At 28.9% G+C, this 27,167-nt stretch overlaps 7 protein-coding genes across 8 annotated transcripts; 2 read left to right on the forward strand and 5 right to left on the reverse strand.

The window, feature by feature from the left end:
* Nucleotides 1–1,397: 1,397 nt before the first annotated feature.
* On the reverse strand, nt 1,398–6,266 carry LOC135958293 (uncharacterized). Its single transcript, XM_065509193.1, has 4 exons — nt 6,261–6,266; nt 1,819–2,034; nt 1,598–1,762; nt 1,398–1,547 (listed from the first exon to the last, which is right to left on the reverse strand). Exons 1-4 carry the CDS (start codon nt 6,264–6,266, stop codon nt 1,398–1,400), a joined length of 537 nt encoding a protein of 178 aa, XP_065365265.1.
* Nucleotides 6,267–6,339: 73 nt separating this feature from the next.
* Nucleotides 6,340–7,726, forward strand: sun (stunted). 2 transcript variants are annotated; one of them, XM_065509740.1, is made up of 3 exons: nt 6,340–6,501; nt 6,656–6,786; nt 7,563–7,726. In XM_065509740.1, exons 1-3 carry the CDS (start codon nt 6,470–6,472, stop codon nt 7,583–7,585), a joined length of 186 nt encoding a protein of 61 aa, XP_065365812.1. In that variant the 5' UTR covers nt 6,340–6,469; the 3' UTR covers nt 7,586–7,726. The 2 variants fall into 2 exon arrangements, with proteins under 2 accessions (XP_065365812.1, XP_065365814.1); XM_065509742.1 differs by lacking the exon at nt 7,563–7,726 and adding an exon at nt 6,952–6,977.
* A 152-nt stretch (nt 7,727–7,878) lies between these two features.
* Nucleotides 7,879–10,426, reverse strand: LOC135958294 (peptidoglycan-recognition protein LE-like). Its single transcript, XM_065509194.1, has 5 exons — nt 9,744–10,426; nt 9,569–9,679; nt 9,444–9,508; nt 8,429–8,622; nt 7,879–8,364 (listed from the first exon to the last, which is right to left on the reverse strand). Exons 1-5 carry the CDS (start codon nt 10,123–10,125, stop codon nt 8,232–8,234), a joined length of 885 nt encoding a protein of 294 aa, XP_065365266.1. The 5' UTR covers nt 10,126–10,426; the 3' UTR covers nt 7,879–8,231.
* Nucleotides 10,427–11,532: 1,106 nt separating this feature from the next.
* LOC135957327 (peptidoglycan recognition protein-like) lies at nt 11,533–13,172 on the reverse strand. Its single transcript, XM_065508053.1, has 7 exons — nt 12,959–13,172; nt 12,593–12,874; nt 12,417–12,536; nt 12,274–12,338; nt 11,999–12,213; nt 11,744–11,929; nt 11,533–11,611 (listed from the first exon to the last, which is right to left on the reverse strand). The coding sequence occupies exons 1-6, from the start codon at nt 13,089–13,091 to the stop codon at nt 11,776–11,778; spliced, it is 969 nt and encodes a 322-aa protein (XP_065364125.1). The 5' UTR covers nt 13,092–13,172; the 3' UTR covers nt 11,533–11,611; nt 11,744–11,775.
* Nucleotides 13,173–15,804: 2,632 nt separating this feature from the next.
* Nucleotides 15,805–18,560, reverse strand: LOC135957001 (peptidoglycan recognition protein-like). Its single transcript, XM_065507642.1, has 6 exons — nt 18,258–18,560; nt 17,963–18,196; nt 17,781–17,894; nt 17,573–17,637; nt 16,318–16,532; nt 15,805–16,250 (listed from the first exon to the last, which is right to left on the reverse strand). Exons 1-6 carry the CDS (start codon nt 18,418–18,420, stop codon nt 16,079–16,081), a joined length of 963 nt encoding a protein of 320 aa, XP_065363714.1. The 5' UTR covers nt 18,421–18,560; the 3' UTR covers nt 15,805–16,078.
* Nucleotides 18,561–20,450: 1,890 nt separating this feature from the next.
* Nucleotides 20,451–22,989, forward strand: Rnmt (RNA guanine-7 methyltransferase). Its single transcript, XM_065506667.1, has 3 exons — nt 20,451–21,641; nt 21,703–21,855; nt 22,793–22,989. The coding sequence occupies exons 1-3, from the start codon at nt 20,591–20,593 to the stop codon at nt 22,873–22,875; spliced, it is 1,287 nt and encodes a 428-aa protein (XP_065362739.1). The 5' UTR covers nt 20,451–20,590; the 3' UTR covers nt 22,876–22,989.
* On the reverse strand, nt 22,678–25,455 carry Nnp-1 (Ribosomal RNA processing protein 1 homolog Nnp-1). The gene has a single exon (XM_065506666.1). The coding sequence runs from the start codon at nt 25,341–25,343 to the stop codon at nt 23,097–23,099; it is 2,247 nt and encodes a 748-aa protein (XP_065362738.1). The 5' UTR covers nt 25,344–25,455; the 3' UTR covers nt 22,678–23,096.
* Between the last annotated feature and the right edge of the window lie 1,712 nt (nt 25,456–27,167).

Consider the following 27,167-nt stretch of genomic DNA (forward strand, 5'->3'; position numbering starts at 1 on the left):
TACATACACGACTCATACATCAATATCTCCGGAATTCTTCCGGCTCGGTTGCTAAAATCGAGAAAATCGGTCCACAAATGGGTGAGATATAACGAAAAAACCAGGACAACCTCGATTTTTTACATATTTATACCCTACACCACCATAGTGGGGAGGGTATTATGCGTTTGTGCAGATGTTTGTAACGCCCAAAAATATTTAAATCTAACACTCACCTTAAAGTATACCGATCGACTTAGAATCGCTTTCTGAGTCGATTAAAGATATTTCGATCAAATTTGGTATATATTATTTTTTCGGCCCAAAGACAAAGCCTATTGAAAATGGCTGAAATCGGTCCATTATTTCACCTAGCCCCCATACAAATGTCCTTCCGAAATTGGACTTTATCGGTCATAAGTGTTTAATTTATAGATGTATATCCACAAATTGCTCTCCAAATAAGTTTTGTATATACAAAATTCATGTCACCAAATTTTGTTACGATCGGTCCATAATTAGTCATAGCTCCCATATAGACCCGCTTCCGAAAATCACTTTAACGTGCATAAATCGCTTAAAAATGTTGGTATACTCACAAAATTCAACATAGTAAACTTTCATAGAGACATAAATCACACGACCTAATTTCATGGTGATCGGTCCAAAATTGGTCATAGCCCCCATATAAGGACCACTTCCGAAAATCACTCAAAAATATAAATTATTGTAATTTTAAAAGAAAAATGTTTTTGCTCTTTTACTTAGTGTAGGGTATTATATGGTCTGGCTTGACCGACCATACTTTCTTACTTGTTTTTTACCTATATCTGGATTATTAAGTCATTAATATAGACCATATGGATATCATGATAGATATTTCAAAGACCTTTGCAATGACGTATGTAAGAACATAGGACCTACAATGGGTCAAAATCGGAAAAAAAATTTTTAACCCGAATTTTTTTTCACCAATTGTTTTTTTCCGCTAAATATCAAAAAAAAAAAAAAAAATTTCCAAAAAATTAAAAAACACCTTTGGAAAAAAAATATTTTTTTTTACCTAAAAATTTTATTTTGAAGTATAATTTGGTGAAGAGTATATAAGATTCAGCATAGCCGAATATAGCTCTTATTTGTTGTGTTTTAGTTTTAACCCCAATGTCCTATAGGACGGATTCAAAAACTACTTATTTCTCATTTGCTTCCAAAATAATATAAAAATACTTTAAAAATTTTCAAGGTCAAGCAATAGGCATATCTGGGTGAATATAGAACGCATATAATAATTACATGTTATATATCTGTATATTAAGTATAAAATTTATTTTTAATAAGAATATTTATATAGTTCATAGTTTTAAAATCAACTTCTAGGTAAAATACATTTTGATTTCCGTTTGTTTCCTTTAATTTTATTAGTTTTTCCAAACACTTATAACGGCTGTAATGCACGTCGAAAATTCCTCAGCTACATAATGTGCTACTATTTTATATTGTCCTTCAAGATCTATGCCAAATACATTAATTTCTACTACATTTTTGACATCAACCAAGTGGTAGACGGTCTGAAAGTAAATGATATAGAAATTCAATTTGGATTTATAAAAATACTCACTCCTTTTTTTGGCGGACAAACACGATCTTCTGGTGCTAATTGCTTTGTCATAGGATACCAGATTTCCGTTGGATCGAAGGCAGCTCTACATATATCATTACGTCTAATGGAATACAATGTTTTTTCCCACCTACCACGTTTCCATTCAAAAATCTCCACATCAAACTAAAGTTTTTAAAATTATTCTCAATAAAATGTTAAACAATAATGACAATATTTACCTTTATCAAAGCATCTTCTGGCAAGCCTGCATTAAATGTTATATTGCCATTAGTAATTAAGGTTTCCATATCTTCGGCATATTCATGCTTCAAATTAAGTTCCAGCAAATCAGACATATTCATATTGCCGCCATTGTCCGCACTTGAGCACGGTTGAAAGAAACTATTCTCATCTGCCACTAAAATAAAATTATTGCCCTTTTTCAAAGGAAAGCTCTAATTTTTTATTACGAAAAATTATTTTCTGTTTTCCTTTAGGACTTACAATACAAATGTTCGTTATTAATAATATAATTAAACATTTTAAGTAATTGAACATTTCAAATGCTGCTTTTTTCACCCCCAAATGCTACAAACTTTAGTTCTGGTTAAAGTAGTTAAATGATTTGTTGTGTTTAAATTTGTGCTAAATATTTTGTAATTGCTATTTAATTTATATAAAATGTTTTTATAGTAAGCGTTGAATTATGGCAGTAATTAAAATTTAATTATTTTCAGATTACAAATCAATAACAATTTTTCCAAAGAGTAAAATAAAACATAACTTATTACAAAACGATTGATTTGTATTTAAAAATGTATTGTATGAAACTTTTCAATAATTAAAATAATTGTTAAAGGCATGCCAATTTCACACCTATTTTCATTTTTAACTGTCAGAAAGTATTTGAAACAAATGGGGATTCTCTTTAATTGGGATTTTGTTAAATTTTTTTCAGTATTTTTTTTTGCATATCCTTTGTTTTTTATTATTGCTATATAGCGACGATGTGTTGAGCCAATTAAAGATTCAATCGTCTCCTTTGAAATATTTGACACGACGAAACACATCGCCAGAAAGCCGTAGCTATCACTAGTGACAATATACCAGTTAGTGAGTCGTAACAATACATCGTACCGCCGATGAGTATTGAAGTCCCTAAGAATCCCAGAACCGTCTACATCTGAACGTAGTAATAACCCGATCCTGTACCTACGAAACGCATCACCAAAAATCTGTAGCTATCGCTTCTAACAAACTGCCCAGTAAGTGAATCATGCCAATACATCGAACCGCCGACGATTATTGAAGTTCCAAAGAATCCGAGTTATACATCACCAGGACCGCCTGCATCCGAACGTATTATCGTATATATTCGTTATTCGTTATATATACAACTTATTATATATTAAATCAATAAAGAAAGATATTATCGGCCCTAGAAAAGAACAAATTTAACTGTGAAGCAGCTTTAAAAGCTTCTCCGTTAGATTATTCATGGGATTTCTAGAGGATGGAGCTATATACATATGTAAATAGTAACAGCGGATTGTAAGTGAGTCCGAGTGTAAAGTAGGTGCTGTTATACTTAACATCAACTGTATTACTAGTGTGTTTTTAAATTTTGATTAGAATCGGGACTGATTTTTGAAAATCCCGGGGTTCGGGATTTGGTAAAGAATCCCGAAATCCCGATAAGAAAGAAACGTACATAATTATGTCTTTACAATTGAAAGAAAATTTTTTATTTAGCAATTAATTTTTATTAGACACTAAAAAGCATAAAAATAATTGCATGAGTACATTATAGAAGAAGCAATAACAAAAAAGTACGTACATTTTTTCACGAAAAATCGTATAGCAGAAACGCATTCTACGATTTTTTACTTCTTGTTCGTTCATACAAATCGACCCAGCCTAATGTACATACTGGTAAAAAACAGTACCTTATCTTTTAGCCTTTTAGCAAACGAAATATTTTCATTTTGTTCGAGCTCCTCATTTGAGATAAAATCTATTTCATTTGAAGAGGATTTAAATTGAGTTTTGTTAGACAACTTACAAAAAAGGTGAAGAATTGATTTTCTAGAGCCCCACTCAAGGAAAACCAAAAATACCGTTTTCCTTTATTAATTATATTGTAGCAGGAGTTGAGCTTAAGAACATTGCTGAACATCACTTTGTTATTTCGGGCATGTAGAATGTCAAAATGCATGAAAAAGGAACACAAAAATTACAATTTCCCCTATTGGTTTATGAAAAACGGGAAAATCCCGAAAACCCCGGGATTTAAAATTAAAAAATACCGGGCTTCGGGATTTTGGAAATCCCGAAAACTCCTGGATTTTCAGGAACAGGATTCCCCGTTTGGCATCTCTAATTGTGACTTTTTAAACAGCTGTGTAGATTTAAAAATAAAAATAGTTGCTACAAATTTTAAAACTGCTGCTCGCTTTTATTTGCAATTAATAGAATCCGCTTTATTTAAAGGAAATAATCCACCGTTTTTAAAAGGTAAAAACGTAATATATTTAAAAGTAAATTTTTCTGAAAACTAAAATTACGGATATAGTTTTTTAAATAAGTTTCCATTGTTCATATTGTGGTTGAAACTAAAAAATAGCGATACCGAAAATTGTAATTAAAGTTTTATTATTATTTAATGGTTTATTAAGGTTCCGAAATTTTTATTTGGTTAAAATCCCTAGAATAACTGTATTATATCATGCCGTCATGCCCGAAACTAATTCTATTAATAATGATGGAGCAAATGTTCATTTAAAAAGTCCTCGATGTCTACGAGACCTAACTAGCGAGGAGTTATTGCCCTTATTACTTGTAACTAGTTTTATTGATATAAAAGTAATGACTTTTTAATATGCAGTTGAGGTAAGTACTTGCCTTCAATGACATTACCGTGTTAAAATAATGAGTTGAAATTGTTATTGTGTTTATTGCAGTTCAACTTATTAATTAGTAATGAAAGTTTTTAAATATATTTAAATAAATATATCTAATAATAAAGAAATAAATTTTTAATCATACAAAAAATAATTCCTTAACTATTTTTAAAAAAGTAAAAGAATATTACTTAATAAAATAATATTACAAATATAAATATTTTCTATAAAATTATTAATACAGTAGTTAATTTTTGGTTTTAATAAATAATATGCGAGATATTATTATCATGTGTTATACATACTTATTTGTTGACTATAAAAAAAGGGAAATAAAAATAAAAACGGCGTGACAGATCATCTGACAATTTAAACGAGAAGTACGCGTGAGATTATTTGAAATTTTGGTTTTTTTAATATAGCAAGCAGCTTATCGTTTTTTTTTTGCTGTTTATTATGCATATAATTATTGTTTAATTTATTTAAGAATAAATTATGACAGACGTAGCGAGAGATTACCTGTTGGATATATTTTGTACTTTATTTATTTGCTCGCAAATACAAAAAAGATCTTGTCTAGTGCAATTTAAGGGTCAAGAACATGATGTTGACTTAATTTTGATATTTACACACCTATCATATATAATAGACATTATTTCACTTTTTATTTACCATCTAGATTTAAGTAATAATTTTTATTTAATTATATTTATCTCCCGCAAAAATACATACGTATGTACTTGTATGTTATTTATTTTTTTTATGAAATTAAGTTTATATTGTAAAATAACAATTGTATGTAAAATAAACTTTCCAATGTCATTTGAAATTGTAAGTACATACATAAATGTAATTTATGTACATACTGTACATAGGATAATAATATGTTAATTTCCTTATTACTGTGTATATCTCAATTTAGATAAAATTAGAATTGATTTATATTTTCATTACAGCAATATGGAATTAAGAGCGATAAATATTTTGCTACTTCAGTATCTGATTTCTATCTAGTGTATTCTTGCAGTCAAGTTTGGTGCTGGCAATATTAATGGTATAGGGCTTATTCATATCATTAAGGAATCGGATACAGATCCATTTTATACGAAATATGCCGCCAGTTTGGAGATTCCATTACGACAATGACTCCAAATACAACTTTAGGATTGTAAACGAGTGGTCCAATCCGCAGATTTCAATCATATAGAAAACCTATGGGAAATTGTAGATCGCAAAATACCGACTCAAGAGTATACCTCGAAAGAAGCTTTATCATATGCGGTTATAAGGGAATTGCAAAATATTTCTAAGAAGAGGATCAACCCTTTTATTGGTTCAATGCATTGTGACTTGAAGCAGTAATAAAAGACATATCCAACAAATTACGGTATCACTAAATGGGCCAGACAATTTTTGTAAAAATTTAACCTACATTTCCATTGTTTTGTCAATACCATAACAACGAATACTATTTTGTTTGTTTGTTTCCATTGTATTGTCAACCAAAATTTAACGTCCGCAATTTTGTTCTTTTAAATTTTGATCACAGATTCATATTAAGAAACTTTAATTTTCTAATAAATTTATGTGTGTGTACCCGGTATAGCCCGTTAACCCATATTTGGGAACCATTAGCTTAAAAACTTATTTGATTAAATCACACATACGCATAGATGTACCAATAAGTTTATTTTTATTCATATGTGCCTGAAAGTATGCTAAGATTTTTCACCTTACTACAAATACACCACTTCTAAATATGTATTTCGATTTACTCCTACCTTCATTTTACACAGTTGCATTTTTTCGTATTTTACTTATTAGATAAAATACTACCCATTTAATCTTCTCGCATATTGTGTATACAACACTGTGTACAATTAGGAATTTTTCTTGACAGACCGCACACACGAGCTGCTGCAGAAAAAGTTTAGAAATTTTGCAAATTTTCTTTTTAAAAGTTGTAAATTAAAATAAAAAATAAAGCAAAATGACTAACGCCTGGAGAGCCGCTGGAATTACGTAAGTATTATGCAAAGAAATGGTAAAAATCAAAGTGTTTTTGCCAAAGTTGCACACATTACGTAATTTACGTCACAACCAAGTGTCAAACCAATTTGTTGAGACTAGAATTTGTGAAAAAAATTCAAATATATGAATGTTTATATAATTTTAGCTATATCCAATACTCCAACATCTGTGCTAAAGTTGTGCGTCAAGCTTTGAAATCGGAGTTGCGTGTCGATGCCGCCAAACGTAGTGATAGCCATGTAAGATTCACTCCCTGGACTAACGGCAAGCCAGCACGTAAGTATTAAAAAAAAATTTTAGAATATTGTAAAATGGTTCTGCCATTTTACATGTAAATTGGTTTTTCTATTTTGTATTCACTTAAATTTAGTAAATGCATTATAATTTTATATTTTCCATATTTATTTATTTATTCATTATTTCTTAAATTTAATTTTACAGATGAAAAGTGAAAACTTTAAAGTAGACTTGTTTCTATTTTAAAGAACTTTTCTCAAGAAAAAGTAAGCTGATATATGTAAAAGCTTTTTTGTTAGTTACCCTTCCAAAATGTTACATTATCAATTGGTTCAACTTGTGTTTTCTGTTTTATTGTTAATTAATTTCCTTTTTTAGCAAAGTTCCCATTTTTATTTTTTTTAACAATATTCCCTTTTTGTTATTTTTTTATAAAAAAAATTGAATTTCAAATAAAAACTCTTCAGTTCTTATCAGATTTGCAGATTTTTGTAATTTTCTTGTATTTCTGATCTAAACCTGCAACTCTGACTTGCACTGTAGTTGATCTCATATAAACATTTTCCAAATCACTAAATGATAATAAATGTGTCCTTTTTCAAACCGACACTACTTTAATAAAACAAAACCTACGATGTACATTTCCTTAATCAAAACACCTAAGTGATGAAATTGTTTATTCCTTAATGTTTAGTTATTCCTATTTTTATGCATTATAAATTAATTTAATGTTTGCTTAATTATATGTAACAATTTTTAAATGTATACTAAATTATAAAATATGTTCTAATAATGTTTTTTTTATTTTTTTACAGCAAAACCAGTCGCTGCCGAATAAAAATCTTTTTTTTAAATTAAATTGTGTTTTGTGATTCCATCAATTCTTAATTCAACAGCAGTTTCAAATTCAATTTCAAAAAGTTTAAGCTTTAAGCATTATCATGAAATAAAATAAATAATTTAATAAAACTCTAAATAATTCTGTTTTTATTTAAAAAAAAAAGGTTTCTGTTTCAACTATCAAACAATAATTTATAAACCATAAATTTATAAAACTTAATTTCAATACTTTGGTTTAATTTCTTCAACTTACAAAAAAAAATAAGCAAAAGCTTTTGGAAAAAGTAGTAATTCATTCAAATATTTGAATAAATTTATTTCAATCTATTTTAATATTAATTCTCGTACAAAATGTATTTTAAAAAGTTAGCTATCACCAACAAAAATGTATTTATAAAAGTAGTTTCTTATCCACTTCAAATTTGTATTTTATACATACATAATTGCCATTAAATATACATAATACCTATATTTACAAACAGCCACATTTCATCTTTCTATTGTGGGTTCACTTTGTAATTCAAACCAAACCTAAATGCATTTACATATTTGTCTGAGTTTAAATTCTAGCCCCATTTTCTTTGGAATATAATAATATTCTTTTAAATAGTCGAATGAATTCTCCTTAATAGACACATATGTTTTCAACTTTCATTGCAATTTTGTATGTCCCAAAAATTATCCCATTTTTTAAATTCTTCATTTAATAAATTATCACTAGAAATAGGTGTGGTAAATAGTTTATAGTCTTTCGACAGATGTCCTTCAGTAATACCGCTGTAAATAAGTAAAGATTTCGTGTTATTAATGGGTTATAATGATAATTTGTAAATAAATTTACCGTGTAATTAAATTTCGACAAGCTTTCAATACTCTCTCAGGTGGCAGCTCACGTTTAAAATTACCAACAAATGCGATTCCTATAGATTTGTGATTATAACCCACGGTGTGCTCTCCTTCCACGCCCCAGCCACGTCCTTCGTATACAATACCATCACAGCCGATAAAAAAGTTATAAATTATATCATTAAATCCTTACATTAAGAGTCTAAAAAAAGTAAAAACGTGTTACTAAAAACATTTTTCAAAATAAAAATTCAAAATTAATTAAAATAACTTTAGAAATGGATCACAAAAGTTTCGAGCTTGTTGTGGAAAAATATTTTTGTAATAATTGGCTGAGATTGTTGTTTGTGTAGCAGCAGTGGTTGCTGAATTGACAGCCCTTTGACTAATGAAACTTGGGTTATTCCAATGCTGTGGTGGAAATGTGACTGGAATTCGAATAGTTGTATTCTATAGTATTAAGCCTCATTGAGGCTTAATTGGAGCCAATCGGATAATAGTCGTAAAATTGGGTAATATTTAATTAGCAAAGAATTTGAGATTTAAATTATCGAATGAAAAAACTACAGATTATACACATTTTACAAGACAATATACTGAGCAAAAATTACGGCATTATTCATAACTTTTATTCATAATAAGGGGTGAGAATATATGTACATCAGTGATGTTCACCCCATACAACAATTGTTTAAAAAATGTACACACATTTGTTGTGCCCATTGACCCACAAATGCCAAAAATTATAAGCAAGGGGTCGATTCGTTTTCGGATTGAGTTACGCAGTAACCGCCCAGTTAACCATGATTACCTCGATTTGAGTGATAGACTTTTCAACGACGTACATAACGCCTTAGAAATTACAACTTGTAATGGGTCTAAATCGGGATAAAAATGTTTGTTCACCAAATCTTAAAGCCAAAAATATAGCTCTTTGACTTTTTTTCTTTCAAAGTTGTTTCACTGGTATAGACTAATATTATGTTCACTATATTTAATCAAACACTCACCTGATAATCCCGTATTATGCCTATATTTCTAGCTTGTACCGTAGAACTAGTAGTGGCGGTGTAGCCTTAAAAAACCATCAATTAGGTATTAATATATAAAATATTTTTTAATATAAATACTTTACCAATTGCTACAAATTGTACAGGTTCTGGAACTTTGTTGGATTCACTAAGTGGATCCATAGCCAACCATCGATAACGAGGGAAAATCAAACAGGCAGGTCTAACTACAGATGCTATAGAAAAATTAAGTTAGCAAACATTATACGTCATTAAGATATATTTAAAAATTTAACTAACATTTTTTCGTTGTTGGTTCTTCTTTAGCCTCCTCCTGTGACTTCTCTTCGCTATTAATCACGTTTATATTTAGAGTTCCATTTACACTGTATATATTTCCCAAATACACATTAGTTGAATTAGAAACATTAACATTGTTAAAGCTGACTGAAGGAACTTGTGGTAATATATTGCGGTTGTATTCATCAATTTGAGTATTATTTGCCCTCACACCCAACGCTACTTCTTCACCGGATTCAGAAGAACTTGATGAGTCTATTATGCTTGAATCGACAATACTTGGACATGATTCTTCTATATCACTAAGTTCAATATCTGCTGCATCTATTGAATTTAACCAACTTCTAATTTCTTCACTTTTATTTGCTGGTAATTTTGACATTTTTATATAGCACAGATTATTAATTCAGCAAAATTCGATATAATTTCTAAGAGGCTATTAAAATATAGCTTATATATTTTTATATTTAATAAATATATCCTCGTGATTATTGATTATTTATTACTTTGTATGTAGTTTATCTTATCTTGTTTTTTTTCAATAGAGTTTGATGAAAGCAATATTTTTAATAAATTCTTCTTAATTTTGATAATCTTGACCATCAAACGTTTTTTTCTTTGTTTTTCTTTATTTAATAATCTTTATTTTTGTCCATTATTTGCTTAATTTTTATATTTCCAGTTCAACTTCAACATCTGCACTTGTTAATAAAATTTTAAACAACTATTTGTGAAATTTATTTATAAACAACAGCCGAAAACAAAAACAAAAAAGAATAATTACGAAAATAGTTTAAAAGCAAAACGGATAATGTAAATATTAAGGGCGTACCAAATTTTAGTAAAAATATTTACATAGTGTGCTATAAAATAAATACGCAATAAGTCATTACAAATTGAACTTTTTTAACAACGAAAATTGGAATATCCATGACTTATGTCATGTTAAACTGTAACATTGGACGGATATAATATAGCAGATTTATTTCTTCAAAAATTTAACAAGTATGTTCTGGTAGTGAAGTAGTTGCTACAAATATATGTATCGATGGACTAAATCTTATATTTTAAAGTTTAAAATTTACAAATTATGTGATTTTACATAAGTATTTCAACAATTAATAACATGTTGGGATAGCCTTATAGAATCTATAAAATATATCACAGTTTAAGGATGAAAAATTAGGTATGAAAAACCTTTGATAGAGGAAAACAATTTTTTTTGCCAATTTTATTGTAATTTTTTGTAAAAAAAATCCGAATGCAGAAACCTCTATCTTTTTGAATATTTAAAAATTTTTGTTTCAATTATTATGTCCAATTTCCACTTATAAAGTATGATTTCTTACTAATTTGGACATGCTGATTGCATGTCATGTTTTTTGAAGATATCGCCCATTATATGTTTATATATGTCTATATATAAATTTGATCCGAAAAAATATTTTATAAACCTCGAAAATAAAATTATGGTCATAGGTATTTACATCTTTAAAGTAGTTGCGTCAAGTATATAGTTGTTGATAACTATTACGTTGTCTTTCCTGTTCGAATTAAACCAAAGTCAAGTCATATTGAACCGAAATTCTTATATTCTTATCCACTTTCAATACTTCCAAATAAATAGAAGAATTTACAAAATTTAAAGAGCGCAATACACCCACATTTTTTACGATAATTTAAACAAGTCAAAATCCAGAAAAGCTTAAATTAACATAAAACCATTATTTTTCTATGATAGAAGATTTTGAATATATTCCATTGATATTCTTATGTTAAGTTCTCAGTATTTCAACGGTAAATCGTATTAAAAATAGTATTTTTATTATTCTTTATAGATCACAATAAATAATAAAAACTACATAAGACTAATGTGCTGTTTTTCTATAGCGAATGAGCGTTTTGAGTGGACGTTTTACATGTATTTTGTTTTTGTTACAATAACAAAACACATGTTAAATTTCCACTCAAAGTACTCGTTCGCTATAGAAAAACAGCACATAAAATTTAAAATCACAATGTTTTCCTTTTTCTAATTCTTTAAATTATCATCTATGCCTTTGTTGTAAAAATTTTCCCATTTGGATATTTCTTCATATAACAATCTTCCAGGACTAACAGTTGATATACATTGTCGATGACATAATAGTTTGTAATTTTGTGTTAAATGACCTTCGTTAGTTCCTCTGTAATTAGAAAAATATATTAATTATGTACATAAATGTAGTACATAATGCCTAAATAATGCGATTTACCTTTTAAGTAAGTTTTTACATGATTCTAAAGCCTTTTCTGTTGGTAATGAACGCGAAAAAGAGCCAATAAAACAAATACCAATGGATCTACTGTTGTAACCAAACGTATGGACACCAACAACACCCCAACCACGACCTTCATAAATATTACCATCGCATCCTATTAGAAAATTGTAGCCAATATCGTCCCAGCCTTGTGAGTCGACGTGAAAAGTCTAAAATTTAATTACAGCAATTATTAATTGTTTTTAACTATCCAAATAAAATATATATACCTGAATATTTCGTAATATTTCCATATTTGTTGTTGAACTAATGGAACTATCAGTGGCACTATGAGCTATAAAATTTATGTAGTATTTATTTACATAAGATACAAAAAATAAGCCACAAATTAAAAAAAAATACGGGTACTTACATATAATAACAATGTCAATAGGTTCCTTTATGTAGTCATATTCATTTAACGGCTCCAAGGCAAACCAACAATTGCGAGGTATTATCCGGCATATTGAATTGCTGACATAATCATTTGATGCTGTAAATGAATTTCAAAATAAAACTAGCTGAGTACTCTTATAAAAAGTCACTTACATTTTTTGTTAATCTGAGAAGATTCCCTGCTTTTATATGACGGATTAATATTTTCGTCATTATTCTTATTTGTTTCTTTATAAACATTTATATTTAAAACACCTTTAACCTTAATAACATTTCCAAAAACCACATTCGTTGAATTTGAAACACTGACATTATTGTAGGTGGCCAAAGGCGTTATTTGTCCTAATTGTTTGCTTAATGAATTGGAATTCAACAATTTGTTATAAATTGGCAGTTCAGAGATGTTTGTATATTTCTGTGAGTCATCATCGCAATCTACAAGAATAAATAAAAAATGTATTTATATGTTTTAAGAAAAAGTGATTCCCCTTTTAATGAGTATTAATACAAAAAAAATACCTTCTAAAAAATCCTCGTCCGCTTCTGATGAAGTATCCACTATACTCGACTCCACAATAGATGATGCCAATGATTCATTATCATCTAATGGTTCATTTACTGACAAAATCTCATGAGAACTTGGGCTAGCCATTTAAAATGTTTGAATCGCACAATTGTTTTAATAAATGTTTGGATTTTTATAGTTTTTTGAGTGACGACTGCCAACAATACACTTGCTTGAATTAAAGTTAACTAACTACTAAATGAAGGCTAAAAATTAGTTCACACAATTATTTATCTTTGCGGTGGTTTTTTATAATCATTGTTGTATTTTTTACAAAAATGGTTTTTATCATCTCAAAGAAAATTATCGTCCACATTAGACTGGCCCTTAAAATAATTTTTTTCATCAATGGGTTTAATTTGTTTCCATTATATATTACACTTGGGAACATACATACTTGCTCTATCATGACATATTGCTTTTATTTCATGATATGACATTATTAATTTGTAACAAAATTGTTCCGTTCGAGTTCATGTATTGTAATTTTTCAGGTGTTTTGCAAATGGTGTAAAATATCCATCACTATTTCACAGCATATAATTGGGATTTTACCTACATATATGATTTATTACATTTGGGAACTAGGGTTGCTTCAAGATTATTCCACCTTACTCTACCATGAAATCTACTACTTTATTATTTGTTTGACAATTTCTATAACCTGTTGATATTAATTTTCCGAAGACCCCAATAACTTATTTTATACCCTTTCGAAATTCTAAAAATTGTGACATAAATTACTCTATAGTTGAACCCAAATAATTTTGAAAATGTTCCATACAAAGAAGGGCGGGTTTAATGCATATATGTATGTATTAGTGATGATAAATTAATCGATAATTTTTAATACTATCTTCTAAATACATATATCTACTTATACAGTATTCAAATCAAATCTGTTTGTCTGATAATTTTTTTTTTATTTTGTATTTGAAACGGTAATCTGGTCTGACTTAAATTATTAATAATAAAATTAAACTGTGTAGAAGTCAATAAAATCAATTATGTACAACAAAAAATTCTATTTTCATTTTCAACTTAAAATTCTCTGTATTTTTGAGGTAATGATAATCGAGTTGGAAGGGTATTTTGGGGCTAACAGTAGCTTGGCAGTAACGGTAGTCAAACTTGTTTAACGTTTTAAACACAAAGGAAAATCGGTCAAGCGAGACCATAAGAAACCTAGATCTTAGTTAATTCATATAATAAAATTAAGGCCTTTTATAGAGAAGCCGATACCAATTACCAACCAACAGTGGTAATATAATAACACATGCATTTTATGGGCGTTCAAATTTAAAACTTGGTAGTGTAATTTTTAATTATATTAAACTTAGTTATGCTAAATTTATGTAAATGCTCGGTTATGTAAATTATGAATTAATAAAAAAAATATAGTCATTACTAAACATTTTATCAGATTTATATTCGATTTAACTAGTTTTCGAAAGTAGGCTAAGTAGGAGCAATTATGCACAGATTTTCATAAAATTTGGTGATTTTGTAAAGGTTATTTGAGTTATTTCAATATCGAATGTAAGAGATTTTTTCCAGAGACATAACTGTTATAAGAAATATCTAAAAAAATTTAGCCATAACTGTTATATTGTAGAAATACATTTTTCAGCCCAATTATGAATAAAAATTCACGGGGAGTTTTCTCCCTTTTCTCATTTTTCCTATTCAAATTCCCGCGGAATTTTTTATTCATAATTGGGCTGTTTGTTTCTTTAAATAATAGTTATTCTCAATGAAAATAAGTTTTGCTTTTCAATAAGTGTTATTCATAATAAATATTTTTTTTTCGTTGCTCATAACTTTTATTTTTGATTTTTATGTTTTTAAGTTGCCTTATAAGAGTTATTCATAATAAATATTTTTTTACGTTACTCATAACTTTTATTTTCGATTTAACTTCACCTGAAGTATCTCGAATTCAACCAATATCCGATTTTCTGATTGACGAATCAACGAATCTAAAAACGTCATCGTTGTTCGGAACATCAATTAGAGAACTTGAAGTGGATTTATCTTCAGACTGGACGTAGAAGCCGATTTGTTGCAATATTAGGAAGAGAAAAAGAATACCTTTGCAATTTTTAAATAAATTGGTTCATATTGGCTAAACGGCTTTCTGTTGAAAGAGCATTTTCTGCTTTGCGTATTTTGTTGACTGAGAAAAGGTGCAACTTGGCGGACAATGCGTTTGCTAAAACATTGATTGTGAAACAAAATTCTTCATAATTAAAAAACACACAATAAAAAATATCAATCTCATACCAAGCTTATTTTTTGCGACTTTAATTGTTAAATTCAATGTATGTACTAATAAAATGCAACCAAGGTGGCGAAAGAAACTTCTTTTGAGTTATGAGCAACGAAAAAAATATATTCTTTAGAATAACTCTTATTAGGCAACTTAAAAAAATATAAAACGAAAATAAAAGTTATGAGCAACAAAAAAAAAATTTATTATGAATAACTTTTATTTGAAAACGTAAAAATTATTCATTGATTTATGCCTAACTTTTTCAGTCTCAAAAAATTTAATAAGTTATTTTTGGTCTCTAATTTTTTCACATTAAAGTGGTGCTATGGTCAATTATGGGCCTTCACAAAATTTTGTGGTGTATTTTTTTACTGAATAAGACTTATTTATAAGAACAATCCATCATATATTTACATCCGTCAATGTCAACTCTGAAAGTGATTCTGAGTCAATATTAAGTTAAACAAATTTTTTCAAAATTTTTTAAAAACATGAAAAATCATATATAAAAATAAAATAAATGCTGAATTTGTAGTGTAAAATTTTTTTTAATTAAAAAAAAAATTTTATTGCATATATTTTAATAACAAGTTCTTAAACTAAACATCAACATAATTGAAATAAAAGAAAAAATCGATCGGTTTTTAAATATAATACAGAGAGCATAACATCCTATTTCATTTTTGTACATTTTCATAAATATTTCAGATGCTACAGAATAAAATATTTGAAAATTATGTATGTAAATAAATTCTTAATTATTATGTGATTTCACATAAATACGATTGCATCAAAAGGCCCATTATTCTTCACTTTCATCGTCTGTTCTTAAATCTTCGTCAACAGATTTGTTATAAAAATGTTTCCATGTGGTTATTTCTTCATATAATTTAGTACCGGGGCTTTCTGTTTCCGAACATTGGCGATGACCTAATAACTTATAATTTTTGGCTAAATGTCCTTCATAAATGCCCCTAAAAAAATGTAAAATAAATTCATATAAATACATAAATAAGTACATATTGAATTTAAATGAGTTACCTTTCAAGTAAATTTTTACAGGCATTTAGTGCTTGCTCGGAGGGCTTCCTATTAATGAAACAACCGATAAATGTAACACCAAGCGATCGGTTGTTATAGCCGAATGTGTGTGCACCTTCAATGCCCCAACCTCGTCCTTCGTATATTGTACCATCACAGCCAATTAGAAAATTATAGCCTATTTCATTCCAATTATGTGTGTCGACATGAAAGGCCTATTTAAATAAATTAAAATGCTTACATGTTTTCATTATAATCAATGAATTGATGCCACTATGTATTGGACCCAAAAAAAATTTGAAGATGTTCTCAACTAAGTTCAATTCAATTCAGATCATGATATTGTTTCTCAAAATTTGTGTGCTGACGCGAGTATAATGCGAGCTGGATCAAAATATAAAAAGGTCCATTTTTTAGGTTTTTATGATTTTTTTTTTTAAATTAAATTAATATAATTCGACCGAAACGGATTTTTCCGTTTTTCAAAATTAAATCTAGTTCGAATATTATTTGAATTTTTGAACATATAGCAATCTTCAGATCGGAGAGAAAATATCCTCTCTAAGAAATAAGAAAAGAACATAAAAACCTTAAAAAGGAACTTTTCGTAGTTTTATCCAGTACAGCAAATACTGATGCAGAACAAACATTTTGTGATATGGTCTCCTTAAGAAAGCTAAAACATTTATTTTAGTTGGGAACAACGACGCCTTCTTTTTCCTCCACCTAATATACAGTGAATGTCACTTAAAATCGTACACCATCGTAGTCAAATTTTATTCATTAGTTTTAGAAAGTTGATGTTTTGGAAATATTTTAAAATGCTATTTTTATATTGTGTGTGCTATTACCTATCAAAAAATTGGGTATAATTTTAATTGCCCTTATCCACAAATAAAAAAATTGGGTAAGACTGTCAGTGCCCAGAATATCAACGCTTCATTTAAAATCTATTAGAATTAGAATTATTTAATATTAACATTTTTATTAATTTTTAAAGTTTTAATTATAATTTAATATAATTGTACGAATTTAAATGAAATATGAATTTTGTGATGTTCTTTAATTTGTTAACTTTTTTGTTGAAATACATATTTTTTGTTCCAATTAATAAAATGACTTTTAATTTTTTATATAATCACCTATTATTGCCTGTATAATTTCAAAATATTTAAAAAAAAAATATGTTGTACGATTTTGAGTGACACTCACTGTAGATATATAAATACCAATTTTACTTTTATTTGTCACATACCTGTATATCTCTTATTAATTGAATATTTTTAGATTGATCAGTAGAACTGGTGGTGGCTGTGTGAGCTTTAATAGAAAAACAAATAAATTTTTAACTTTCAATATATTGTGGGGGGATATTACATATTATATTAGGTAATTATTAAACTGGAAACGATTTCTCTCATGGGTTTGGCGAAAAGCGGTGTAAGATTGAAATTAACACTTACAAATTATAACTAATTTAACGGGTTCTTCAATTTTATCATATTCTTGTTTGGGTTTTTTAATTGACCAAAAACTACGCGGAATTATAGGAAAATCTGAGATGTAAACATTTGATGCTAAAAATAAAATAAACAGTAACCAAACCATTAACAAAGGAAAACTAATTAATTTAATTACAATTAACCTGTTTTAATTATTACGCCATTATTATTGTCATGCTGGATTAATGATATTCCGCTTTCATTGTTATTGTTGACAAGATTAACATAAAGATTGCCATCATAATTGATTTTATTGCCCAAATGAACATTGGACGAATCAGTTATAGTAATATTGCTTTTAATGGCTGATGTTGATAGTTGATGTAACGTATCCTGTATGGAGTTTAAATCTGGTACTATTTTACTCTTCACACCGCCTATAATATTGTTAAATATTGTTAGTATTTATGTTTTTTAATGGAATATATCCAAAAATACCTGCAGAAGTTACACATTGGTTTTCACTGGCAGATTTTTCAGGATTGTTTGATTTAGAAACCTGCATTGTTGACATTTTTTTCAGCAGTTCCATCATTTTGAAAGCCTTTCTTTGGAGTTTATACGCAATAAGTTTTAGTTTGCACTTTGGATATAAATACATCCATATAAATTTGTACCTCTATTCCGTCTTTTTATGATTATAGGATATTATTCCATATCAATTGTACTAATTATTGATATACCGTACATGTATTTATAATTTCATCACATCTTGGTTTCCCAAAAGAATATTTATTTATTTTAGTTACTTATTAAATAAAACTGTACTTTCTTAAAAATTTGTGATAATATTTTTACATTATCAGTAAAAAAAAAAAACAAACTGAAGCTCATTTCTTCATGAATTTTGTAATATAAATTGTCGTATCATAGAATAGAACTAGAAGCGAAAGTATAAATAAATTCTTAACGTTGCTTTTTTATGCATGCAAGTGCTACAGCAAGCAATTTTAACCTACACTAATTAGATTTTCGACAGAATATTTTTTATTCTCGACATCTCTTCTAGTAATAATATCTGACGAAAATCAACACAGTCAGTTAGTGATGGGATTTTAACATTTATCTTTAGTGCCAAATGAATGTCAATAGGTGACAAAATGGGACCAATAGTGACAAAATAGGAAACAAATTTATGAGAACATCCCATAGATAATAAGAATACTTGTAATATAATTTGTTATTGGCCAAATGGCTACATATATTACAATTGAATATCGGAAATTCTTCTGGCTCGGTTGCTATTTAAAATCGACAAAATCGGCCCACAAATGGCTGAGATATAAGGAAAAAACCCGGACAACCTCGATTTTTGCCCTAGTTTTGATCTATATCTGGATTACTAAGTCATTAATATAGACAATATGGATATCTAATGATAGATATTTCAAAGTCTATTGCAACGATGTATATAAGGTAATAGTAAGTTGGACCTACAATGGGTCAAAATATTTTTTAACCCGAATTTTTTTTGTCATAAATTCTTTTTCCAAAAAAAATTTTAAAAATTAAAAAAAAATTTGGAAAAAGAATTTTAAAAAAAAAAATAATTTTGTTTAAATAATAATAGATATTTAAAAAAAATATTTTTAAGTATAATATGGTGATATTGATATTGCTGATAATTTAAAACATCGTCATTTGGAATAACCATTTCAATATTTAATATTCTTTTGTAATATTTGAAAATTAAAGAAGGTGAAAAAATAGTATCGATCGTGCCTTAGTGCCATTAGAAACGAAAAAGCTCCAGAAATGCCATATCCCATCACTGACTGTCACTGTCAAAGTAACAAGTAGCAGTGATGAACAAATTGTTACCAAGGCACATTTGTATGTACAAATTTAAGCTAATAAATTAGAATATAACAATTATGTGGATATAAATATTGTTAGATCAAAATTTAATATATATATGATTGTTCTCCTCGTGACACGTGAGGAGGTGTAATTTTTATTCCTTAACATGATAAATTACATCGACACAATAACGCTGCAAGTGTTCAAGGGATGGAATTTATTTTATTAATTTCTAATATAACTATGTAGTATTATTTTTTTGTGTTTTTTTATTTATTTTTTTACGATAATAACTTTTGTTATTTCAAAGAAAAGACACAATTTTAAAATAAAATGCAAATTTGACATATCAAAACGTTTTTGCTCAGCCATAACGCCCTGTCTATACTTGATAAATATTTATGATAACAATTAATGACGTTTGTTGTCAAGACAAAGTTATCTGAGCAAAAGCACTAACAATTTTGTCATAACGAAGCAATAATAATAACAAATGGGGACTATACATGATAATTTTTTATCTTGACATCCATTTTGACGTTTATCATGATAAAAATGTATCAGGTATAGACATAGGGTAATGCATAACATTTGTTGCGAAATAAATGTTCAGACACTAACATAGGTTGTCTCCATGATCATTTTTTTGTAAGCAATAAAATTTGACAAGCGCAAACATAAACATTCCACAAACATTTAAAATAACACACTCCAAACAAATTAATATCCGTTTTTTACACAACAAGACCCGAACGCACCATCACCAGCAGTCAAGATTAAAAATAAAAGGTTTAAAGTACTAGTGGCATCACTAGTCGCTACTGTGAATGATTATTTATAAATTTAGTTGAATTAGAAATTAAAACATGACAAGAGGTTTCGTTTAAGAGATTTGTTGAAAATATTATATTTTTTTAAATAAACAGTTGTTTATAAATATCTGTAAACAAATAAAGCAAATATCTCAAAAAATGAGTGAATTATCACAGGGTTTTGAACCGTCACGTTTGGAAGACAGCAGCAGTGGTGATGACACAGATAATGTGCATGAATCTGAAACATATCAGAATGCGAATCAATCTCAAGAAATACAGGAGGATTTGACACAAACAAACACAATTGAACAGCCAAGAGGAAGCGCAGTGGCTCCAACGGAAGATGAAAATGAACTCGACTGGAGAGAAGAAACAGAAGAACATTCTCAAACACAAGATGGTAATATGAAGGTGGTTGCTTCTCATTACAATGAGTTGAAAGAAGCTGGCAGGAAAGAACGTGTCAAATCTCGTATATTTCATATGCGAAATTTTAATAATTGGATAAAATCCCAACTGATATCGGAATATTTAAAGCGTATACATGAAAATCAACGCATGGGAGAACCCATGCGTGTACTGGATATGTGTTGCGGCAAAGGTGGAGATTTACTAAAATGGGAAAAGGCCTTGATTACCTACCTCATTTGTACCGATATTGCTGAAGTTTCTGTTGAACAATGCAAGAAACGTTATGACGATATCTGTAGAAGAGCAGAAAAATCAAAATTTGCTCACAAATTTGAAGCGGAATTTTTTGCCTGTGATTCTACTTTAGTTCGATTGAGAGAACGCTTTAAAGACCCATCTTTAAAACTTAATTTGGTGTCTTGTCAATTTGCTTTTCATTATTCCTTTGAGTCGCTTACGCAGGCCGAATGCATGGTTCGCAATGCAGCAGAATGCCTACAACCGGGTGGTTTCTTTATAGCAACTATGCCCGATGCTTTTGAGATAATGAAGCGTTTAAGAGCATCCAGCGATGGTCGTAGTTTTGGAAATGAAGTGTACAATATCGAATTTGTTTGCGATACCAATCCACCGCCTTTGTTTGGTGCAAAATATCAATTTCATTTGGAGGGCGTTGTTGATTGTCCAGAGTTTTTGGTGCATTTCCCAACATTAGAGAAACTATGTCGTAAGTATGGCTTGAAATTGGAGAGGAAGACTACATTTGCTGATTATTACAAGGAAAATATGGAAAAGGGTATGTTTTACAACTATGTATGATTTCCACATTTTTAAAGTGAATGCTTTCTTTATTGTAGGTCGTGTCCTATTGCAACGCATGAATTGTCTAGATACGGTGTATGCCAATCGCATAGGCAATGATGAGCAATATGCCCATATCAAGCGCTTTATGAAGGGTAATTCTGGCCGACCCTATGGTTCACTGACAAAATGTGAATGGGAAGCAGCAAGTAAGTACAATTTTAAATTTGTAGATTTAAAATAATTTTTTATTGAATGTTAGAATAAAATATTGTGTATCTCCATGATTTAAATTAAAATAAGAATAATCATATATAACATTACCATGATGTTAGATATTAGAAGTTTTATATATATCGATATAGCAATTTCCGTCTCTATGTTGAAATCAAATTTCCGAAGCCCCTAACTTACATATATAATTGATATATCAATATATCCGCTAGTCATGGTTCGGTTGCTATTTAAATAGGGAAAAATCAGCCCACAAATGGCTGTTATAGCCAAAAAAAAACACTATACCTATCTTAATTACTAAATTATTAACATAGACAACATGGATATCTAATGATATTTCATAAAAGACCTCTACAACGACGTATATGACGCCATAGAAATTCGGACCGACAATTATGAATAAAAAAAAATCCGCGGGAGTTTGTTGCCCGAGAGTTTTTTCCCATTGAATTTGGAAAAATGGGAAAAACTCCCGGGGAATTTTTATTCATAATTGGGCTGATAAAATATTTTGTTATTTTAACCTAATAGTTTTCCCTTTGTCATAGCATTTCATTCCGATCGTTAGTAGAATTAATTCCGTATTTTGTTTTTAGGAAAGTATGTACAATGTACATATAAACGATAAATATTTTATAGTCTCAATTTTTTAAACAAATTCTTTGCCAAGAAAAAAAATAAAATTGCAAAGTTGAACGGAATCTGAAGAAGCTATAACAAACTTGATCGTAAACAACTTCTTAATAATCGCCAACCCCATAATAAATGTTAAGTTTCATTAAAAAAAAACAAACTGTATTTTTTACTTTTATTAAAAAATAAAATGGTTATAAAATTATTCAAACTTCATTTATTATATATTTTTTTATTTTACTTAAGCAAATGCATATTTCTATTCTTTCATTTTAGCAATTTATCTAGTGTGCGCTTTTCGTAAATGTAAAAATACTTGGGATACTAAAGGTAAACCAGTATTTGAATTTGATGATTGACCATAGCTGCATGTGTACACAAGAGCCTTAAAACATAAAAAGAACACAAACCAAACAACATATTAAGAAAACATAATCTTTTTTTGTTAATAAAATACCTTTAAAAAATAAAAAGTCTACACACTTTATTCAAATAATTATTTTAAAGAAAGCTTATAATTTTAGATTAACATTTTTTTTTACTTAAATTTATAAAAAGAAGAAAGTTTACTACAACAATATCAAATAGTATCATTTAATAATTTCAAACCAATTTTCTTTTTGTAAAAAGGATTAATAGGACTGGGCATTGCATTGGGTTTTAACAATCCCTTGCCGGGCTTCTTTTTAGCATCATAGGGTATATTCGGCGAGCTTCTAATTTGTTGTATATACTCAAGAGGATTTTGGGATGTGTTGTGTTTCAACGCAATCTTAACGCGTTTGGCGCTACCGGGTGTTTTAGGAGTATTGGCCGCCGAAAAAGAGGTCTTCTTGCTGTTAACAGGTGTAGATGGGTGATCGATTAAACGTTGTTTTGCCATTGGATTTAACACTAAATCTGCATTAGCTTTCTTTAGTTGTAATTTACGAGATGGCAAAAAATATTCTACTTCATCTTCGCCCATGGGCTCATCCCATTCGTTTGTGGGTTTTTTTTTGGACTTTGGTGTGGTCTGTACATCAGCATCGGATATTTTTAAGACTTTCGATTCCTTTGATTTGAGTTTCGGTGTGGATTGTTCTTGGGGATCTGATATTTTTAAAACTTTTATCTGCTTATTGGTAGCTTTAATTTCGGATCCATTAGACACGTTCTTGCTCAAATCAGCATTATTCTTTTTTGATTTCTTACTTAGTTTGACAGGTGTGTCTCCGTTATTCACTGATTCACTTACAGACTTATCTAGTTTTTTAGATTTCTTAACAGGTTCAGCTAGGTCTACATTTTCTGAATTTTGAAATTTTAATTTATTCTTTTTAATGTGTGTTTTTTCAACTGCTACATTTTCGTTGTTGGCTAAGGTTTCCTGTTTAGATTTTTTCGGCTTCAATTCTTCTTCGTTAAGTTCCTCCTCTACCCAGTTAGACATAAAGGATTTTTGCGACCTCTTCCTACGTTCTTTAAGGTAATCCTTTGGCAAAGCTTTTTCCAGAGTTTGCTCATAATTGCTTTCATCAATTTCATCAAAATTCAACGATTTTAAAAACTTTCTCCTTTTACGTTTTGTCATTTGTTTTAGTTTTCTATCAACTCCATACAACTCATTTTCCAAGTTATCTAATTGTCTTATTTTTTCTTGAATAAGAGGCTTTTCTGATTTACCTTCAAATCTAGGCATGGTCTTAATTCCCAATGGGAATTGACCATTTTGATAGGTTTTGAACAAGTCCAATAGTTTTTTAAGTAGCTTTCTACGCCTTGTTGCACATTCCTCTTTATAAAGAAAGTGTTCAGCTTCCTTTATGATATGTTCGGCATCCAATGTTAATTCTGGCATAAAAACGTCCACATTACCAGCACGTGGATCCAGGTGTCTATTGCTAGCATTTTCTTCAACACTTTCTACTTCAACACTGTCTTCATGTTCCGATTCATCTACTTTCTCCAAATCATCGATATGTTTGGTAGGAAATCCCATGTCTTTCCAGGCATTATACTTCTCACTGTATTCTCTACCCAAACTACTTTGGTAAAGTAAATGATAAAATATCCTAGTCCGACAGTGCGATATTAAGTTAAAATCTCTTTGAGTTGCCATAAACTTAACAAATGGTTTGACAAACATTCCAACTTGTTCTGCAGAAATGTTGCCCTCGGAAACTTTAGCCAACTCCTCGAAGAATATATCCAAATAGTGCATAGTTAAACCTTTGGCAGACACATTTTCAAATAGTACTGTTTCAGTAGCGTGTTTATTAAATATTTCTAATGCCTCCATACTCCATTCAGAGGATTTCAATATCTTAAACATGTAACGCAACATACGCCTCGCCAACATCAAAAACTTATCAATGCGCCATTGGTCGATACCAAACCATTCTATGCACATCGTTTTCAAAAATGCTCCAAAAAAGTCAACACTATATTGCAAGTTACCCTCAAAACATTCCAAAAGTTTACCTAGTTGTTCTGCGAGTTCTTCTTGGACCAACGGTTTGTCGGAATACCACATATTATAATAGAGTCCCTTCCATATTCTCATAAAATCTTCTTGAGTGAATGAAAAAGTCGACTTTGTTCTTAGCTGCAGCCATTTGCGTAATTTTTTCATTTGTCTATTCCTTTGAGTTAAATCATTGCATGCCAATGTCTTTACGATTTGTACTTCTTGAGCTATAATTTGTATATCTTGCGGCACTTCATCATCTTCACACTCCTCACCATTTTCTTCATCATTCACATCTTCAACGTCCATTTGATTTTCTTCTTTCTTTTGAAAAGATAAATTATGTTTAGATTTTTTAACGGGGGCCATTACTACCATCCTCTTTATTTTATTTCTACTTTGTCTACACTTTATTTTCCAGTTAAAATTTTGTTTTAATTTATAAATTCTAGCGTTAACACGTGTTTAAATAATTTCTGTGGTTGTTTGCGACGAATGTTAATAACAGTGTTGCCACATTTTATTTGGACAAATCTTGCAGTATCTTTTAACAAATCTCTTTTTTGAATGAAAAATTTTTTTGTCACATTGTTTTACAACGATTTTAATTAAACGTAATTTTTATTTTTTAAAAAATTATTTTTCAATTTAAAAAGACAAAGGAATAAATCAAGATCGTCGAAACAGCTTGCATTTTATTATTTTTTTGTTGTTGATAGCTCTCATAATAAGCACAAAAACGTTAGAATTTTTCTAACGTTCTAGTTTAGAAGTTATAGGAATTTATAGTCAATATATATAATAGAAAATTTCTCATATATTTATGCCCAGTTTTTGACTTGTTATTTAAATACGTATTTAGTTAATTTTAACTTAAAATTAAGTTGTATTTAAATACAGTTTGAGTTTTTCAGTGCTACATAATTTGTCTTATTTAAATAAGATAAAAGTATGGTAGCACTACTAAATATCAAAAATTTATCGATAGTTTTGCTTAAAACAGCTGTTCAACCAAAACAAAAATTGATAAATTTTGCCCAATAAGAAATAAAAGTTTATTAAACAATAAAATTATTGGTAGGAAAATGCACAAAAGAAGCTCCAATTGCCCCGCATCGGAATTGTAGTTTTTGCAAGACGCTTTTTTAGCAAGACGCTGTTGTTTGTTTTTTTTTTTACTACAATAGAGTGAAAAAAAAAACCAAACAACAAAAGTCAGCTGTCAAAAACATATGGTAGTTTATGAAACTTAAATAGAATTTAAATGACCAACGTCGGCCATTTAAGTATCATTTAAAAAAGCACTGAGAAACTCATTTTCGCATTTAAATGGAACTTAAATATAATTCATATTTAAATACGAAGTCAAAAACTGGCTCTTAGAAAATTATCTGATCATAATGGGTATCATTGAATAGTACTTTTATATGATACATATATAATATGCTACTGTTTATAAACATTGTGAAACAAAAATTATTTTTAAATTTATATGACAGTACTTTATATACAGACAATTTTGATATATAGAAAAGTGATTTTAGCGAAGCCGGTGTTCGAAACACCACAGAGTATGAAGTCCGTTCGCCCGAAAAAAAATATTAAAATATAAACCGTTTACTGGGATCTTGATTTGTTCCAAAAAGTTTTAAGCTTTTTTCTTACTAAATAATTTATAAATTTAGGACTTTTTCACAACGGAATTTCATATCTAATTATAAATAATAATTATTAATGTATGGCTAGAACTAATTAGTTCTACCATGATGAATATGTACAATGATAGTTTACATTATTATAGAGTTTTTTTTATAGATATTTATCTTAACCCCCGTCTGGACAAGATATAAATTTGTTCACGCAACGAATAATTTCTTGTCCTCCAATGATTTTGTTTCATGGAAACAGAAGTAGTCGATGTTATGTTCTTGTTCAAACAACGCTGTCAGAGCAATTGTTCGCACAACTATGTCTGACATAAATAAGTTTCAGTGAATTTATCATATTCGAATTGGGAATAAAGAACTTTATAAAGTAAAACTAATTAAAAATAATTTTTGTATTCCAAAATTGCTTTTGTATTATTTTAAATATGATAATTTATTTTAATTTATAATAACAATATTACAAGTGGCAGCACTGACTTGCATAAAATACTGGCAACTTTTTGCTGTCAGCTGTTTCCATACAAACAGCTGGTGT

Source organism: Calliphora vicina, chromosome 4 (genome assembly GCF_958450345.1).
Source record: "Calliphora vicina chromosome 4, idCalVici1.1, whole genome shotgun sequence".
NCBI classification, from domain to species: Eukaryota; Metazoa; Arthropoda; class Insecta; order Diptera; family Calliphoridae; genus Calliphora; species Calliphora vicina.

Excerpts from the sequence above, each read along its gene's own strand:
- LOC135958293 (XM_065509193.1), bottom strand. Across the intron at positions 1,763-1,818 it reads CAGAAGATGCTTTGATAAAG|TTTGATGTGGAGATTTTTGA; the intron begins GTAAATATTGTC and ends TAAAAACTTTAG. Across the intron at positions 1,548-1,597 it reads TTTGTCCGCCAAAAAAAGGA|ACCGTCTACCACTTGGTTGA; the intron begins GTGAGTATTTTT and ends ATTTACTTTCAG.
- sun (XM_065509740.1), top strand. The coding sequence starts at position 6,470 with ATGACTAACGCCTGGAGAGCCGCTGGAATTAC. Across the intron at positions 6,502-6,655 it reads TGGAGAGCCGCTGGAATTAC|CTATATCCAATACTCCAACA; the intron begins GTAAGTATTATG and ends ATATAATTTTAG. Across the intron at positions 6,787-7,562 it reads GACTAACGGCAAGCCAGCAC|CAAAACCAGTCGCTGCCGAA; the intron begins GTAAGTATTAAA and ends ATTTTTTTACAG.
- LOC135958294 (XM_065509194.1), bottom strand. The coding sequence starts at position 10,125 with ATGTCAAAATTACCAGCAAATAAAAGTGAAGAAATTAGAAGTTGGTTA. Across the intron at positions 9,680-9,743 it reads AGAACCAACAACGAAAAAAT|CATCTGTAGTTAGACCTGCC; the intron begins GTTAGTTAAATT and ends ATTTTTCTATAG. Across the intron at positions 9,509-9,568 it reads TGTACAATTTGTAGCAATTG|GCTACACCGCCACTACTAGT; the intron begins GTAAAGTATTTA and ends TGGTTTTTTAAG.
- LOC135957327 (XM_065508053.1), bottom strand. The coding sequence starts at position 13,091 with ATGGCTAGCCCAAGTTCTCATGAGATTTTGTCAGTAAATGAACCATTA. Across the intron at positions 12,537-12,592 it reads TTCTCAGATTAACAAAAAAT|CATCAAATGATTATGTCAGC; the intron begins GTAAGTGACTTT and ends ATTCATTTACAG. Across the intron at positions 11,930-11,998 it reads TGTAAAAACTTACTTAAAAG|AGGAACTAACGAAGGTCATT; the intron begins GTAAATCGCATT and ends TTCTAATTACAG.
- LOC135957001 (XM_065507642.1), bottom strand. The coding sequence starts at position 18,420 with ATGTATTTATATCCAAAGTGCAAACTAAAACTTATTGCGTATAAACTC. Across the intron at positions 18,197-18,257 it reads CCAATGTGTAACTTCTGCAG|GCGGTGTGAAGAGTAAAATA; the intron begins GTATTTTTGGAT and ends ACAATATTATAG. Across the intron at positions 17,895-17,962 it reads TGGCGTAATAATTAAAACAG|CATCAAATGTTTACATCTCA; the intron begins GTTAATTGTAAT and ends TTTTATTTTTAG.
- Rnmt (XM_065506667.1), top strand. The coding sequence starts at position 20,591 with ATGAGTGAATTATCACAGGGTTTTGAACCGTCACGTTTGGAAGACAGC. Across the intron at positions 21,642-21,702 it reads CAAGGAAAATATGGAAAAGG|GTCGTGTCCTATTGCAACGC; the intron begins GTATGTTTTACA and ends TCTTTATTGTAG. Across the intron at positions 21,856-22,792 it reads ATGTGAATGGGAAGCAGCAA|CAATTTATCTAGTGTGCGCT; the intron begins GTAAGTACAATT and ends CTTTCATTTTAG.
- Nnp-1 (XM_065506666.1), bottom strand. The coding sequence starts at position 25,343 with ATGGTAGTAATGGCCCCCGTTAAAAAATCTAAACATAATTTATCTTTT.